The sequence below is a fragment of the Tetrao urogallus genome, assembly GCF_951394365.1.
Source record: "Tetrao urogallus genome assembly, chromosome: 6".
NCBI lineage: Eukaryota > Metazoa > Chordata > Aves > Galliformes > Phasianidae > Tetrao > Tetrao urogallus.
Genome location: NC_136819.1, coordinates 29,695,832 through 29,713,368, shown reverse-complemented (window position 1 = coordinate 29,713,368; position 17,537 = coordinate 29,695,832). Strand labels below are relative to the sequence as shown.

The window sequence follows — 17,537 nt, the reverse complement described above, 5'->3', positions numbered from 1 at the left end:
AGCCTGGAGAAAAGAAGGCTGCAGGGTGACCTCATTGCAGCATTTCAACACCTGAAGGGAGCCTACAAACAGGAGGGGAGTCAACTCTCTGAGAGGGTTGATAACAGCAGAACAAAGGGAAATGGTTTTAAGTTGAGGTAAGGAAGATTTAGGTTGGATGTCAGGTGGAAATTCTTTACAGAGAGAGTGGTGAGGTGCTGGAACAGGCTGCCCAGAGAGGCTGTGGATGCCCCATCTCTGGAAGTGTTCAAGGCCAGATTGGATGGGGCCCTGGGCAGCCTGGTCCAGTACTAAATGGGGAGGTTGGTGGCCCTGCATGTGGCAGGGGGGTTGGAGATTCATGATCCTTGAGGTCCCTTCCAACCCTGACCATTCTGTGATCATCCAACACCAATCTCAAAACACAGGAATGCACTGAAGTTGGTTCATGATTCACACTGATTGGGACTGAATCAAGAAAGACAACTGTAAGTGACACTGAACTTCTCACACACTGCTCTAGGATACAGATACACTTGTCCCACATCCAGCTGAGCCAGGAGGAGTTCACCCATGAGAGGAATCCGGGCTACACTTACAAAGCATTCTAAAACAAAAATTGCTTTTGTTTTGGAGAACCCCACTATTATGTGACAAGGGTGGGGGTCTTGTTTGTTTATGACCTTAATGCCATATTTTACAAAAGTCATTTTGTTTGCTTTTCACCTCAGGAGCCTTCATAAGGAGCCTTACCTTGCTTATATCCACAGGCCACAATACTAACAATAAATCCAGGCAAGCCAAACCAGTACTGCATCTTCTCTAACTCTTTAGTCCATCTGACTTGTTGCAAAAGAAAAACTAAGCTCTTTCTCATTCAATTATTTTTAGCTACCTTCCCAAAGAAACATCCAAAAGCTAACAAGAGATAATTTTTCTTTTTTTTTCTTTTAACCAGGGTATTATCTTGATGCAGACAAAATTTTAATTCCTTCTAAGCACAACTATGTGGGTTAATTTACAAATACTATTTGAATTTTTAATATGGGTTTTATTTCTCCGATTACATTCAGCAATGACTGTAGAAACAAGTTAATAATGAATATGTTAACAGTGCAAAATCATTCCACAGCTAATGAAACACTTGCATTGTTTGTATTTGAAACATATTTGAGTCGCTTTATTTAAATAAGAAGCTGGACATAAAACTACTGTTGGGGACAAGCAAACCTCATCAAATATATTAAATGAATGGTGGGGGAAAAAAAACAGGCAAACAAACAGTGCAGCATGTGGTGCACGCTTACTTAACAAAATAAGCACCCACAAGTATGTCATCCAAGTGCCATTCAAGTCCCCAGAGCAAACCACTGCTTTAAACGCGCTGAGAATAAGCAAGGAAAGCACCTCAAATGCAAACTAATGAATATGTATAAAAGTTACTTTCTTACATCAATTCAATCTGGATAGGGCATTGTATTAAAAAGGCAAACTAATGAAAAGGAGTTAGCAATTTTCCTTTTCCAAGAGACATTGTAAGAAGCCATTCAGGTGTTAAGGTTCCTATGCAAGCTTAAATAATGCTTAATGAAGAGGCATTCAAACAACAGCATAAAACAGTTGGAGAGGTAACCTGATTTTCCAGTGAGAGACCACAGATTGACATTAAATAGGTTTGCTCACAGATGCAATACTGAGGAAAACCACATTAGAATCACTCTATAAGTTTGGCAGAAAAGTTAAACATAAGCAAGCACAGGGCTTTACAGTGTTGGTTGATTTAGACTACTAGAACAGACACAGGTGGGCAGGAGTAGAGCTCATCTGCCCTGTGCAGAACTAAACCTGATGGAGGGTAAGAGCTGCAGAAAGCCCCTATTTACCAGATAAACCTGCCAGAATCATCTATGAACAATCTTCAAGAGAGAAAAGAAGTTCAAAGACACTTCCATTCAATCCCAAAATTCTGAACTAGTGTCGGAACAGAGAAAAGTACAGAACTCATAACTATATCGATCTCATTGTTTATGTACACAGCAGAACAAATAGTGCCCTGTGTTCCAAGATATCTTAAATAAGGATGTCTGTTTTCACAAACTAGCATAAAGATTTCTTCCTTCAAATTGTTAAAATGATGTTGTTTTCTTAGAAGAGAAAAATTTATAAAAAGAAAACCTAAGGAAAAATTATTACTGACAAATTGCAACACTCCACTGCTCTCCTAGAAAAATATTCAAGACAGGGAACTATACAAAACCCCTCTATCCTGTCCTGCCAATCCCCTAGCACCTATGGAGAAATCCAGGAAAACTCCATATCCATGATACATTTGGATCTCTGCTAAAACTGTAAGATTACCACAGATCATGATGCTGCTTTAAAAACTTTAGTTTTCCCTACATATGAGAGGCGCCTTCAAGAGATGTCTCTTCTCTAAAAACATACAAGATGACTTCAAAAGCAAAGAAAGAAGCTTGAAATTAAAACAGCAGATGTTCTAGATTGAAAGTAAAGAAAGAAAAAACAAAATCACAGCATTTTACTCTGAGTTTCCAGTTGCCTCTAGAGCCCATTCAATGCAATTTGAAAAATCAGCACTATAATGACGAGAACAAAATAGTTCCATAAGAACTCACGAAGACATTGTTAAATCCTGACTCATTCTACCCCCACTTGAGGAAGTAGCTCAGTTCCAGAGACCCCAGCACAGCCTGCACACTGAGGAGAGAAAAGGTGTCATGCCTGTAACTTGAGTGAAGCACAACATACATTTCCCTGACTCCTACAGATTTATTTTAGTGATGATTATTCCTTATGAGGTTCATGTTCAAAGTGTCCCAACAACAAACAAAACAAAAACTTCTGGTATTTAAAGGATGGAGAGGTTAATTTACCATTTCAAGCTTTACTGGTAAAATGTGCTAATGGAAAGATGTACTCATAACTACCATAGTTAGAGAGATACTTCATAAAGCATCTGGAGCATACACAAATGCAAAAAACACCTGCCATGTCTCATTAAAATATTAACGGCAGCCACATAGCTGTAGCTTACATGCTTTCAAAGCACTGCAGACTACGCATACCCCATCATTTTTATGGGCCATTACAAGCATCAGTGGAGGGTATTACTCTCTTGAGTCTCCCTAGGACTTGAAAATGATAATCTGAAAAAAAAAAAAAAAAAAAGACAAATTAAAAACATATTTTATACTGCCCAGCACTAAAAGAATTGTGAAATGACCCAAAGGACTATTCCCACTTCTTGGAAATGAGCAAACTTAATTGGGGAGCATTTCTGTGTCACTGACAAATTAGTTGTGACATATTTGATTGAGCTGTGTGGGGGTTTTATCACTTTCAATCCTTCGGATAACTCTGTCTTTGAGTCAGGGCCTCACCCCCGCTGCCACAGACTCACCTCCTGCCACCACTCCGCTCCTCCCATCCCCTCAGCACCATCAGCGCCCCAGTGCTGCTCTCCGCAGCCCACCAGGAACGAGAAGGCATCACCCATTTCAAATTGCTATTTCCTTCAAACATCCCTTTTAGCACACACTGATAATACCATTACTAGACTCACACAACTTTGAAAAATACATTGAAAATACAACTCAGCGTAACTGACACTAAAATTATTCCCTTTAATGTTTATTAATATATGATAGAAAGGTAACTTTTATCCTTTATGTGTTGCTGGGAAACACAACAAACGTTGAGGAAGAAATACAAGCATCCTCCTCTTTACCCATGTAAATATTCTTGGGGTTATTTTTTGCTTGCAAGAATTCCTTGTCACATTTAAATATGATGCATTATGAAGAGTTTTCATGCTTCCTCAGCTATAACAGATATTAATCGGTAGCTCTTTTCCACCCCCCCAAAGTAACCTCTTTCTGTCAAGTGGTACATCTGCAAACATTATTAATTTACCAATTATTTTTTGTTCTTACTTTTACACAACTAGGCAATTTGTTTATTTAAATTTTCCACACATTTTTAATACATCTTTTACGGAATTGGTCTTGGAATTAGTCTACAGGTGCTTCATAGCTTTCCAGAGGATGAGGCAGAAAAAAGGAAATCTCAATTTACTGTTTCAGGATAACAAAGAACCACAGCTACATGAAGTAGTAATGAAGCAAAGACGGTACTGGAAGGAAGTAGCTTTCATTAAACCAGCTCCCCAACAGTCAGGGAGCGAAAGAAAGAACAGCTTTTCAGCAAAAGACAGCCCTGCCTGGTGCTGACAGCTGTTTGGTCCTCTTTCCTCTATTTCATATACAAGAGCTTTTTTTTTTTTTTTTTTTTTTTTTTTTAAATAAATCAGGTTTGCAGAACCCCAGCAGGATTTTTCTCACTGAAATGCAAGTAAACAAAACAAAAAATACAGTGGACTTTATGACAGATGTGAAAAACAAATAATCTTCCAAGTTTGTGATACTATTGATTCCATTACTGAGTCAGATGCTGCATTAATATTGTATTGCGTGCACAGTTCACTTCTTGTTTTGATGGAATAATGGTGCTTAGCTATTTTCACAGGTAGTTTCTAAAATATTTACATAAAAACATCTACTAAAAATTTAAAATTCATTTCTCTACTAGCCTCCATAAAACATCACACAGGCAGAGGGAAAGCTCCAAGGTAACAGCAATTTGCTTGGTACCAGCAGCAGGACTGTCTGGAGTCCTTTATTTTGCTTTTTGTGCTCAAAATTGATCTACCTTTTTGAAATTTGTAGCAAAAAAAAAATTACATTAAATAAAAGCAGGGGAGCATATGACATATCTATCAAGGAAATCTCTCATTTATTTATTTAATAAAGAGCCTTAGAAGGGTAGGCCAATGTTTCTGAGGAAGCTTCTGGACACCCCAAAATTGATTAATTAACAAAAGGAACTACCAAATTTTGCTCTCTGCAATACATCAAAGGTTTTGTTCAGCAAAACAGTATCTCAAAAATACTCAAAAAATATTCACGAACAATCTAAGTGCTCATTTCTTAAACACAACTCACATCCGTGACCTCCCCATGTTGGTGCACACTGCAGCATGTTCCCACTGTACTCTGAGTGATGCTGATCAGAGAAAAAAGATCTGCCAACAGTTCTGGTTTGCTATTACAACAAACATCGCTGCTGTACTTCTTACTAGAAGTACACAAATGAACAGTTAGCTGGTTTTAAACTCATGTATACAACTTCTATGTGCCATTTCTTTTCTATTTTGAAACCACTTTGCTCTGATCTCATAAATCCCTCACAAAAATCTCCCCAGAAAGAAACCAGGGCAACAAAATGTAATTGAATATTAGTAGGAAGGGTCAACCTCTACTGCCATACCATCAACATTTACCTCTGACATTGTGAGCCAGCATAACAAAACAGGAAGCATTACTTTCAAAACAGCCCCTGTATATGGCACTTTCTAGTGTGTTTCCTGGGTAAGTATTGCTGCAGTGCAGGTCCCTAATTTAATACTCCCTGTTGACTACTAACTCACTGCTAGCATACGTGAACTCTTATTACAGGCTCCTCCTGCAGTAGTTACAAGGCTGAAAAGACAACTCACAAAATATCCCAGAAGGCTCAGCAATAAAACACAGTCAAAATGTTAAAGGAAAAAGATGAGGGAAAACTCTCCAGTCTGACCACTTCCTTCTCCACAGGCCAAATGCATTTTCTGCTACCCACTTCCATAACCATAACCAGATTTCAGTTGTTATTCCATTTCTTCACTTTGCAAATGTCAGAAGAAGAAAAGAGTAGTATTTTTTAATGCATGCTCCTGAGATGGTCTCAGTTTTCAATCAGTCTTTTGGGAACCCCTGAGTAGCAGCAAATTGTATAAGAGAATCCCCAAGTCGTGGCAGAATTATTCCACACAGTGTAGTATCTGATTAATCAGAACAACTCAAAGCACTCAACAGCCACCAGGGATTTTCTAATTAAGACTCTTCCAACACAGCGAATCATTTTGCAAATCAAGAGTTATTTTAAAAATAGCTTAATTGAAGCATAGCATTGTGGTGTTTTTATTTTAAATAAGCTTATGAAAATTTCATTCTCAGAGCTTCCGAAGGTACAGCTTGGCCACTGTCTAGGATGAGGGATGAGAAACAGGAGTACAAAGATTAGATCACAGGGCTCACCAGGTAGCCATATTACTTTGGAAAGGCCCTAATTTTGCCCATTACTTTGGAAAGGCCCTGAGAGCAGACAGTGATTCTGCGGACATCAAACAGATCTATTAGAGCCCTCAAATAACAAATACTAGCTGAATTTTCCCTTCCAAAAGAAATAAGACCTAGATTTGCCAAAAAAACAACACATCTCCAAATCTATGTGGTAACTGATCATTTTTACTGACACTGGCTTGAACGCACAAAAAGAAATTATTCATGGGATCCATAGCTGACTGCAGACATAGCTTTCAATGTTTAGAGAAAAACAACTGAGAGAAAACAGAAATAGGAAAAACTCTCCCCTACGGGCAGTGGAAAAGGAAACAATGGTGTCTCAGAACAAGCGTCCTCACCTGAAAGTCCCTGGTATGTCAAGGTGATGATGCTGAAGAAGACGAGGCTGATGATGACTCCCGTCACATTTTTCCTTAGCAAAAACAGTACTCTTCATTAAAATCTACTCAAACCTCCCGTCCACACACTTACAACATGTTAAGGCTGCATGGAGCACACAGGATCAGTTGTGAGAGCTGAACACTCACTGTTGGCTAAGCTTTGTGCACAAATATGATTAAGAGATGCCTACTAGATATTTAAACAGCTATTATGTACTTTCGTATTCACTTTGTTTTTCCCCCAGCGCTGAAGTTTACAAAACAAGAAAGCAGGGGCCATCTTCCCAGTGATGGCAATCGCTTAACAGGTGAACCTGCACTATCAGCCTAGGGGTTTGCAAGTGGGAGGCCAGAAAACCAGTGCAGAAGCAAACAACTTGAAACAGTGAGAAAAGTACTAAGGGCAGCATAGGTGTAAGGGACAGAGCTGGGCACGTGAAAGGCCAAAATTGCAAACAGAAGGCCACAATTACAAAGGCAATATGCCTTCCTACACTTGGGAAAATGGGCAACCAGATGGGCACAAAAAAATCTCAGCACACAATGGCAATATGCTTGTCTCCAGGGTGTGCCAGCTGAGATCAAGTGGCACACTGACACACAACAGCTGTACTCCATCACCAGGTGCAAAACCATTTGAATACTACCTTCACCTCATTCTGAAAAGAGGTGCTGACACTGAATAAGTTAAGACCGATGTTTAAAACAGATTTACATAAACAAGTGTAACTTGCTTACAATGGTGATCTGCTTTCAAATGGTAATATATAAATTAACTAGTATATTGTCTGAATAAGGGGAGAAACCAAGAGCTTGCGAATGCATATTAGATACATGATCTCAACTATTATTCAACTAAGCATGGCTTCATGTTCAGGCTGTTTTACCAGCCACGCAAATTAGCTATAGACAGTGATTACACTGAAAAATAGGATTTTGTAGCTGAGAATTTGACCTATCGAACAGTGTTATTGTGTTCCTAGTATCTGTTGCAGTTTCCATGGAAATAAATAGGAAGCTCTACTTTTGAAGCAACTTATCACTTCATCAGTGATGCTAGGACACTTACAAAATTGTACTATGCAAAATGCTACCATCTTTGGTAGCTCTTCACACAGCGTTACACGAATAAAAGACCACTTATAAGCAACATATATAAATACTAGGAGCTCTAGAGCTCTATTTGCCATTCCTATACATTTCCACATGTAACTTCTTCACTTTAGGCACTACCACAAAGAAATGTCTTTGACCCTGTGATTTGCATTTTTAGCTACAAAGCAATCAACTTATGACAGGCTAGACTAGGGACAATAAATATGAGGCATTCTGAGATACCTGCTTACTCAAACGTGTCCACATTATGCTCTCACACATTACTGGAGAAACAGAATCTAAACTGTAGCTCAGCATTTTTTCAGCTCCTTTAGAACCTGAAATGCAATTTACTTTCATAAATGACTGAAATAATCACAGCAGGTCTCCAGAGGCTGGTTCCACACGCAGCACTGGTCTTTGCTAATTAAATGGGTGCTTCAGTATCTCTTTTACGCAGATTACTCTTTTTTGCTGACCACGGAGGAGCTGGGAGGAGTAAAGGATACCTTTGCTGTCTGTTTACAGAACTCCCTTGCAGTCAGATTTTTAGTATTACAACACATTATTTCTTTTTTCAAATTAATTTGCAGGCAAGATCTTAGCCAAGTCTAGCATGAATACTACAGAACAGTTTTGGATAAAAATATGGAAAACGCTTGTAAGTGAAGTAAAAGAACATTCTGTAATACACTCTTGAGATCTGCAGCTTTTTCTGTACATAATACAGTAATTCCAGCCTGTACAGGATGTTCCTTACAATGTTCCTTTTTTCTACTCACATATCAACGTTTAGGTGAAGTGGGCAAAATAAGGGCAGTGTCTTTTAAAATATGTGCTCCTAAAAGGCACGTGGGCATGCAAAAGAAGCGTAAGTGGCAACAGCCCACGGTAATTTTCTGAAAACTGTCAGTCATGCAGACAACAGTACTGGCCACATGTGTCGCATCCCAGACTTAATCTTCATGAGAGGCAAAAATGCATCTGCAAAAACCAGGTTGCACCTAAACCAAACCAGTCAGGCTGAAAATTGTGGGAGAGTATTCATATTAAAAACTGGGGAAAGCCGGGAGGCAAAAGAAACTCTAAAAAGGCAAACTGGGCTACCTTCTCCTGCTCCAGATACATCTTAAAAATACAGATGTTACATGCAAAACAAAAACCACCCTACCTCCCTATTTTTCTACTTTTTCCAATTAATTCGGGTGGTAGCACTAGAAAATTTTCAATCCTCATGAGACTTTCTTGTTTGTTCTACAGGATCAGAGAAATTATCTCGTTATTGCCTTCAGCAATACAGATACAGAACAAAAATAAAGCCTGCTGGAATCCAAATGTGAGCCAAGTGACAAAAGATGCATAGAGACAATTAAAAGAAACGACAGGAGAAGCAAGATTGCCTCATATTCTTCCTTTTGAAGAAATTGTTGAGTTCTTGAAAGGAATTGCTTTGACAGACAAGAAAATAAGTCAGGGGTCATAGAGTAGAAAAAGTAGACAAAATCCAGAGCTTCTGTTCCTTCAAAATTACAGTTTTTTCCCCCCCAACACAGTTGGCAAAACACAAAGGCTGCGTTTGTTAGGAAGTACATCAGACTATTGAGGATGGAGAATGTAAATTGCAGTGATGAATACTGCAAATGCTAAAACACTCAATGACAGCAAAGGAGTATGAGCAGATTGTAAGATAACAAAAAGCATTCCCTGCCATCGCCATTTCAGCTTAACTTCTGCTTCTGTTAATACCGTAACTGCCATCTGCACTGCCTGGCTGATCTAATACCTTGTCATGAGAGGTTATATGCTCCTTTCCAGACACTTTTCCAATTCTGAATATTCTCTTCACTGCAATGTTTTTATGAAATCTGGCTGGCTCTAGCACACAATTTCTTGACTCTGCTTCCAGCTACTAAATCCAAATCAAAGCTGTTAAAACTTAACAACACTAATAGGAAAGAAATAAACTGTACTGAGATAGCATTTGATCAGCAGTGAGATGGAAAGGGGTACAACACAATAATTGTTTCTCTGGTATTTTGGCTATTTACAAACATACCAGCTGGTTCTTGCCCACTCTCTCAACATTTGAAGAACTCCTTCCTTGTCTCATACTGCGATAGTTAAGTGAAGGAAAATTAACGCAGAATTCCCAAGTCTCTGCACATGCAGAGCAGATGCTAACTCAATCAAGGTCTGCATCACATACCTCAAACTGAAGCATTTACAAATTCTGTGATGGGGGGTGGTGGGAAAGTACAGCAGGAAAGCAAAACATTATTTTGATCGTTAAATTAAATCCTTAAATACATGAACAATGCAAGTTTTGTCTTACCCACAAAACACTTCACATTGATAGGCCCACTAGTACACATACAATTTACTGTGTAATCTCAGAACCTCTTCTATAAGAAAACAGAACATAAAGAAAAAGTTTTTTTTATAATAAGCACATTGAAGCACTAAGCAGGTTGCCCAGAAAGATGGTGGATGCCCCTGCCCTGGAGACATCCAATGTCAGGCTGGACCAATCTCTAAGCAAACCGGTCTAGCTGCAGCTGGTCCCTGTTCACAACAGGGGAGGTGGGCGAGATGATGTTTAAAAGATTCCTCCCAACTCAAATAAATTATTGTCTTCATATTCAGATAATCAAAGCAGTGCAGTCTGTAGCTTACATTAGATAATGCAATTACAAGCTCATCTCCACAAACACGGAAGGGGACAGAAGCACAACAGCAGCAGAGGAGCCCCTGCCTGACCCTTTCCAGGCTGAGCTGGGGAGGCTCTCAGGGTGTCCTTTCAGACTAAGGCTGTAGGCCCTGGGGTGAGAGGGTCGCTCTGGGACGCTGTGGATGGGCGTTGTGGGAGCACGCAACACCTGTGGGGGGTTGGTAAGCACCAAAGGCAGAGACATTTCGGGTTTCTTTGGGGAAGATTAAGTGAGCGCAAATCAATTCCCATACACTGGGCTGCTAAGAGAAGGGGATAAGAGCCACTCATAAATTGTAATCCGGTCGGCACGTGCTCTGCACCTGATCAGTACAATCCGTCCATTTGAGCAAACATAAATCACAGTGAAAAACAAACTAGACATGAACAAGATCAATAGCAATAGTTTTCACTCTGAACAGTTGGTTTAATATCCTGAACATGTGTCATGCATAAAGACATTGCCTAACCTGCAGCACACACAAGGAACACTCAACAGACAGCATCACCAGGGCACTTGGGCACTTGCAGTTACAAACCACCATATCTGGCAGATTTCCAGACAATGCAAACAGATGCTCTTCCTGCCTTGCTTCCAAAACTTGGTGCAGTTCCTAGGAGGCCTCGGCCAAAGCCAGAGGCAGCACAGCCATCTCCATGGCAACAGACCCATAGCCATGCACACAAACCCCTCTTCACTGACCCCAAAATTCAATTTTTCTCCAATAAAGAGCTGCTCTGCAGTACACCTGACAACACACAAAAAGCGCAAGTACAATACTCCATGGAGACTCTACCAAGGATGCAAGCTGAACCAGACTTACTGCTGCAGGGCCCATAATACCTGAGGCTTGGAACCACTCAGGAAAAACACAGAGGAAAATTACTGCTGCAATATTATGATACTGAAAGATGTTATTATTATGTATTTATTATTACATGCAAATATTGCAACTTATGTGATGCTTTTTTTTTTTTTTTTTTTTTTTTTTTTTTTTGCTTTTTTTTCTTTTGCTTTTCTGACTCTTTTTACTGCACCTAACTTAAGCTATTCCATCTGTCCTACAACAAAGTAGATGTGCTCTATGTGACTGGTTCAGAAGGTTTCAGCCAAGAACAATTCCAGCTTTTCTCAGTTACCGCGGCAGAATCAAAACATCATATTCCTTATTCCTGAGCCTTCGGTGTACTTGCCCCCTCCTCCCTCTCCCCCCCCCCCCCCCCCCCCAGATGATTACACCCATTTTGGAAACAGGAATATAATTTTCTGTGTTCTGCTACTACAGACACCTCCCTCGCTTTAAAAATTTACTCCATCTCAGCCTTAACCTTGTACCTGCAGTATTCTTTACTGCAAGATTCCCTTCTTTGCTCTTTACAGAAGAGGCTTGTGGAAACCTCACAGATACAATTATTTATTATGCTAGCATGCATTTACCAAAACAAACACATCACCTGGACTGTCAGTTAATTTAGGGTTGCACACAAAAAAGGATTAATGTCTTCACAGACTAGGTGCCATAAAAATCCCATTTTAATTTGCTTTGCACAGATGTCAAGGCAAACAGATAAAAACCAGCTCTGAGGGTAGAGAGAGCCTGAAGTCAAACAGCTGCCAAGGAATCCTCAGTAAAAAGGACAAGCCCAAAGCCTCTGAGAGCTCCTTCTGAACACAGCAGCCAGCAGGGGTTCACTTCTCACTTGGAAATCCGATACTTGTTTCAAAACACATCATCTTCTCTCCAAGGCTACCTCTCTGAGCATGTAGAGGAGACAAGCAGGTAAGTAACCAAATCCACAGCCTTCCAAAAAACGCCCTAACCACCAAAGCTCAAACTGTATTGGTGCATCCTCAAGGTTTCTTTCTATACCGCACCAATTTCTTTCGGTACAATACACATTCAGGAAGACAAACGACCAAGTAACGAAGAATCTTCTTCCCAAACTTCCATTGGCACTATAGAAATCTCTTCCTCATTATAGTAGCCATCTAGCAGTGTCTGTTTTTTGTTGGCTTTTTTTTTTTCCCATACGATTTTTTTTTTAAAGAAAATATGTAAATAGGCAAACTATGGAAAAAAATCTGCATTAAGAGACATAGAGCCCAAATCCTCACAGTTACCATTCCCAATCATCCTTTCCTTTTTCACAGACATATCAGAAGATGCTGCTGTCTGCTGCATTTCACCCAACAGTTTCCAGCCCTCTCAACCTCAGCTTGCTACTCATGCTGCCTTCAAGTACTCTCTGGGGATCCTCTTCATTTCCAAGATCCTCTCCCAACATCTGCACTCAGCCACAGCCACATCCAGCAACCTTTCCCCACTAGAGCTCAGAAGCAATACTCCCTTCTTCCTTCTGTTGAAGGTCTGGTTTCTTGGTAAATAATTAGTGCCTGCAGACTGATTATCTCTAATGCAAAGAAATACATTTGCTTTATTGAGTAATACTGCTCTATTCCTATGAATAATAAATAAATTTCATCTCAATAAATTTCACAATAAATTTCATCTCAAGAATCCTCTTTGATAAAACGGAAGCTATTAAAAACTGTATTGGCTTTGAAAAGGTGTTCTACATCACCTCAAGCCTTTAAAAGAGAGGAGGAAGGAGAGAGAAAAGAAAAGGATATTTGATTTGTCATTCAGCATTTGTTACCTATTTAAAAGTCATCATCCACATGTATTCTTTCAAACTAGAGACAGCCACAGGGGTAAAAGCAGTAACTCCATATTCTCCTAAATCTAAAAACTACTGATTTTTCAGTTACCATCTTCAAATTCTCTCTTTTTGTAAGCTGTTCACTCACTTCTAAATAGCAGCCAAGAATAAATTAGAGCTTCTTGTTGCTTTCTTTTCATGCTGAAAGATGGTGACACAGGCTAAGCAATTATTTGAATTTTAGAAATATAAATTTCTGATTTAAAATATTGTTAAACATAAAAATTAAATAAGCAGTCTATAAGTTTTGCTCCACCCCTCTGATTTCAGACAAAGATCTGAAGCCTCTATTTCTTCTGAAGGCAAGCAGCCTTGAGTGACACCCCCTCCATTTGTGATTCCCTTTGCAGGCCGTTTGCATTACTGAAACATATCTCAGTGCTATTTGTAGTCTTACCTTGCTGTAGTCAATCCTCACAACACAGTACATATATTCAAACTGCCTGAGATATGCACCCCCCTGCTCTCCCCTGCCCCCTTAAAAAAAAGTGAGATTACAGCACAAGCCTTATCTCACTACATGGTCCTCAAGATGAGAGAACAATTGAAGAAACTCTAGAATGCAGCCAGCTTACACACATCTCAGACAGGGAGCAACAGAAAACAAAAACCAAACAATACTTTCCTAGGGCAAAACAACAGAACTGCAGGCCAGAATGCCTCTCAAATGGCAGAAATCTCCTTACCTTAGGGTCCTCTTATCTGCAGCATCAGCACAGATACCTCAGGAACACTCCGTGTCCCTGGGCCCATATGCACAGCAGATGCACCTGCCAATCTACCGGGCACTGCAGGCAAAGTGACAGGTCTCTCCTTCCTTGATCTCTGCCAGACAAGTCATACTCTTATCTATGATAGGAGACAACAGAACATGGTTCCTTCTTGTAAGTTCCTGGACTTACTGGCTTCTCAACGTGATCTGTGAAGACAAGCCCCACTCATCCACAGCACAGCTACGTGGAAGTCAGCACAGTGAGAGTTCTGTCTCTAACAGTCAGTGCCCTGCATGTCAGTAACTATGGTCACAAGTCATATCAGAGCTGGAGACAGACTGTTCTCTGGCAAGATGAACTAACTCCCCATGGACATAGGAACACTACAAATTCTCCCTCTCTGTCACTGGAACTGTCTTGTCAGTCCTCTCTGAAATAAATCCCTACAAGATTACTAACCTCCTTTTTAGCTTAGAAATAAAAGAGCCCAATCAGAACTTCACTCCTATTCAAAGGGTAGTAAGTTTAGAAATTACAGAGAAAAAAATAGTGCTTTTATTATCAATTTGTATCACTGACATTAATCTGATATTACAGCAGTAGGCAGCAGTAGAACATCATGAAGTGGACAACGAGCAAAAAAGCTCAGAAAATCCAGAGACAGATAGAGCAACTTAGAAGATTTGCTCCAGTTCTGTTCAGAGCTGGTAGCTCAAAGGCCAGAAAGTACCATTAGTATCAGTGCTGCCATTACCAGCCTTGGAGCTGCAAAGGAAAACAGCATTAACAAGACCTCCTTGTCCCTCACAGGCTTTATTTACCAAATGCACGAGCTGAGATACAAGTCCATCAGCACGTGCAAAGTATTTTCACTTCCTCCCAAAAACTCACCAACTCATGCCCAGCCAGGGCAGAAGGGGCTTGCAAGTCTTGAAGCTATTGTAAATCTTTCCTTTATACAAGTAAGCTGAGAAGCCAGTCAGGAACTATAAGTTGACCAAATTCCACTATCCACCAAAATCTCCCATTTGAAATCTCATAACACATAGTACCAGCTATGACAGCTATGAAATTCCCTTCAAAGATGCACAGAATTATAGAAACCAGTACTATTATTGTTGCTACCGGAGAAGAACATTTCAATTACCTCGTCCTTTACAGACACCATGAAATACTCACTATAGCACCATCTTCTCACAAACAAAAGCAAAGCAAATAGGAATTCCTCCTACTGTTAGAAGTCTCCCTACAAGTCTCAGAAATGCCTCCAACAAGAAAGAAAAAGAAAAAAAACGTATATCTGTTTCATGACAGTCAACAGCTATCACATCTTTTTGCAGGGCAAGATCCCAAATTAAAATTCACAATCTCAACTTCAGTTCTCTTTTCTTGTAAGACCCGGACCTCTCTGAGCTTCAGACTGATGCTCATGTCAGCATTCATCACCGACATTGAGGCATATACATTTGCTCCCTATCATGCTGGAAGCAAAAATAATCTTTTCCTTTTAAAAGGGCCATGCAATTGTATCCATTACCAAAGCAGCTTAGGCACACACTAAGGATGTGTGATGCACAAGCCCAAATCACATATCCTCCCTATAATAATGACAGTGCCCCTCCCCTCATGCTTAGCAGAAGGAGAAAACATAGCTTCTCTTGAAGGGTTTCCTCTCTGCAAGGAGGAATTTGAGACTCACTGGGAAAAAGAATGCTGCTATTCCGTATGTAGCTCAAGAGACTTTTCAGAGGCAGAAAAGAGCAAGACACCATGATTTCCTCTCTGGCTTTGCTCTAAGACAAGCTTTGGGGAGCTACTGATCAGCATCATGAGCCTCTCCGCAGCTGATCTGCAGATAACCTCCTTGTAACAGTCTCAAATCAGAGTCTGTCTCTCAAAAGCAAACTGCAGGAGTGCTGAACCCTTAACTTACAGTCAGTCTGGTGAAATTTAAGTATTTGGCTGGTTTGGTTTACTTTTCTTCATTTTATTATGAAGTCTCCAAGCCACTGATGGCTTCATTACATCAGTGTCTATGAGGATCCACTGTCAAGGAAGTAGGCCTGGGACATACGATCCAAATATACAACTTTAAGGCTCAAAGCCCAAAAGACAGAGAATAAGAACTGAAAAATAGGCTTTTCTTGTCCAGTTCTGTAGTGTTTAGGACACTGCTGACACCACTGGGGACAGGCTTGCTAACCTCACCTACTGTTTACTGGCTGCGATTTTATGCCGGGCACTAACCGACATGCTGCAACAAAATCACTTTTTACACACTACCTACACACAAAATGGAGAGGGAAAAAAACAACAAAATCAACCAAGAACCACAATTACCCCCTCTGGATAAGAGACATAAGTGAGGTCAAACCACTCTGCAATTGGCAGCAATAACCAGTACATCTCTCACTGAGCAAACCCAGAGCTCAGCAGTGTTCCAAGACAATGCTCATCATATTTTTGGGAAGAAAGCAGTTAGGTGATATGAAATACTATCAAGAGGAAATAAGTAGCGAAATGTATTACTGCATACATATTGATTTTAGCACTACTCAAAATCAGACAAAACCAAAACACTGACAAGTCACAGCCATCAGCAAAGACCTATTGACATTACCCAGGAGAACCGCGGGCATTGGTAACTATTCCCAATGCCCTCAACAGCTGCAGCCTTCCTCACTGCTTTCCTAAGCAGTGCTAACCTGACTCATCAAATGGGACACCACAACTTTGTTCGGCAGGAAACGCACACGTGTTCCTAACAGCACACTGTAATCACCTTGTAGGAACGTGAAGTAGCAAGTGCACCCGTCTGCACACCTTCATGAAGTTACACAGAACACGGCAGTAGTTTACTACCACATACTGCAAGTGCACAATTCCATACTGGAAGAGAACAGGCAGGTAAGACAGCACGTAGCTACACTTGCTTACAGCGTGAAGTGCTTCCGAAGGATTCGTGTGAGATCCGCAGCACACAAGTGCTGAATCACCGTAGTACAAAGCAGATACTCAGTAAAACTTCGGTAAAGCACTCCACATGCATTCCTATGATAATAAGAACCGGTCCCATTACAGTTGGGAATAAAGCTAGAACCGACGCATTTCCCCCATATAATTTCTGATAGCAAAGTAATACACAAAACGCTCCGGTTCCACTTGCGACGAGCACCTCGTCTTTCAGAGCGATCACTGGCACGCACGGGAAACCCGCCAGCCATCTCTAGCCGCGGACCCGCGGACGGCAGCGCCTCGCGAACAGTCAGCGCGCGGCCAACCACGGCCCCGGCCGCGGCGCTGCCCGCACTCACCCAGCAGGGAGCCCACGAAGATGACGAGCTGCGCGGCGGTGGCGAAGTGTCGGTATCCGGGCTCCCCGCCGCGCTCCGCGCCGCCCCAGGGCCCGGCCGCGCTGCCGTTGCCGCCGCCCCACGCCATCTGCGCTGTGGTCCCGTTCCTCGCCCCCAGGGCGACGGCGCGGAACGGGCCGGGCTCGCTGCCGTTCAGCGGAGCCCGACTCGCGCCGTGCCCCATGGCGAGGCGTCCGCCCCTCGCACCCTCCGAGCAGTTCAGCGAGCGAGCGGAGCGCGGGGGCGAAAACGCGGCGCTGCGGAGGGAGCCCCGGCTCTACCCCTCGGAGCCACCGTCACCGCGTTTCTGCGTCCCGGGAAGCAGGCCCGGCTTTTCGCGCTCCTGCCCTGCGAGTCGCTACGGCCAGAAAAGAGAAGGGGGCCCC

The 17,537-nt window shown here is 41.4% G+C and overlaps 1 protein-coding gene across 1 annotated transcript in view; it reads right to left on the bottom strand.

Moving 5' to 3' along the window:
* The window catches only part of GPR176 (G protein-coupled receptor 176), a gene marked incomplete at both ends in the record, with an annotated part of 34,129 nt that extends 16,794 nt beyond the window's left edge, over positions 1–17,335 (bottom strand). Inside the window, one exon of the mRNA XM_079537452.1 lies at positions 17,113–17,335. Coding sequence (XP_079393578.1) covers positions 17,113–17,335 — 223 coding nt within the window. The remainder of the gene's footprint in view (positions 1–17,112) is intronic.
* Between the last annotated feature and the right edge of the window lie 202 nt (positions 17,336–17,537).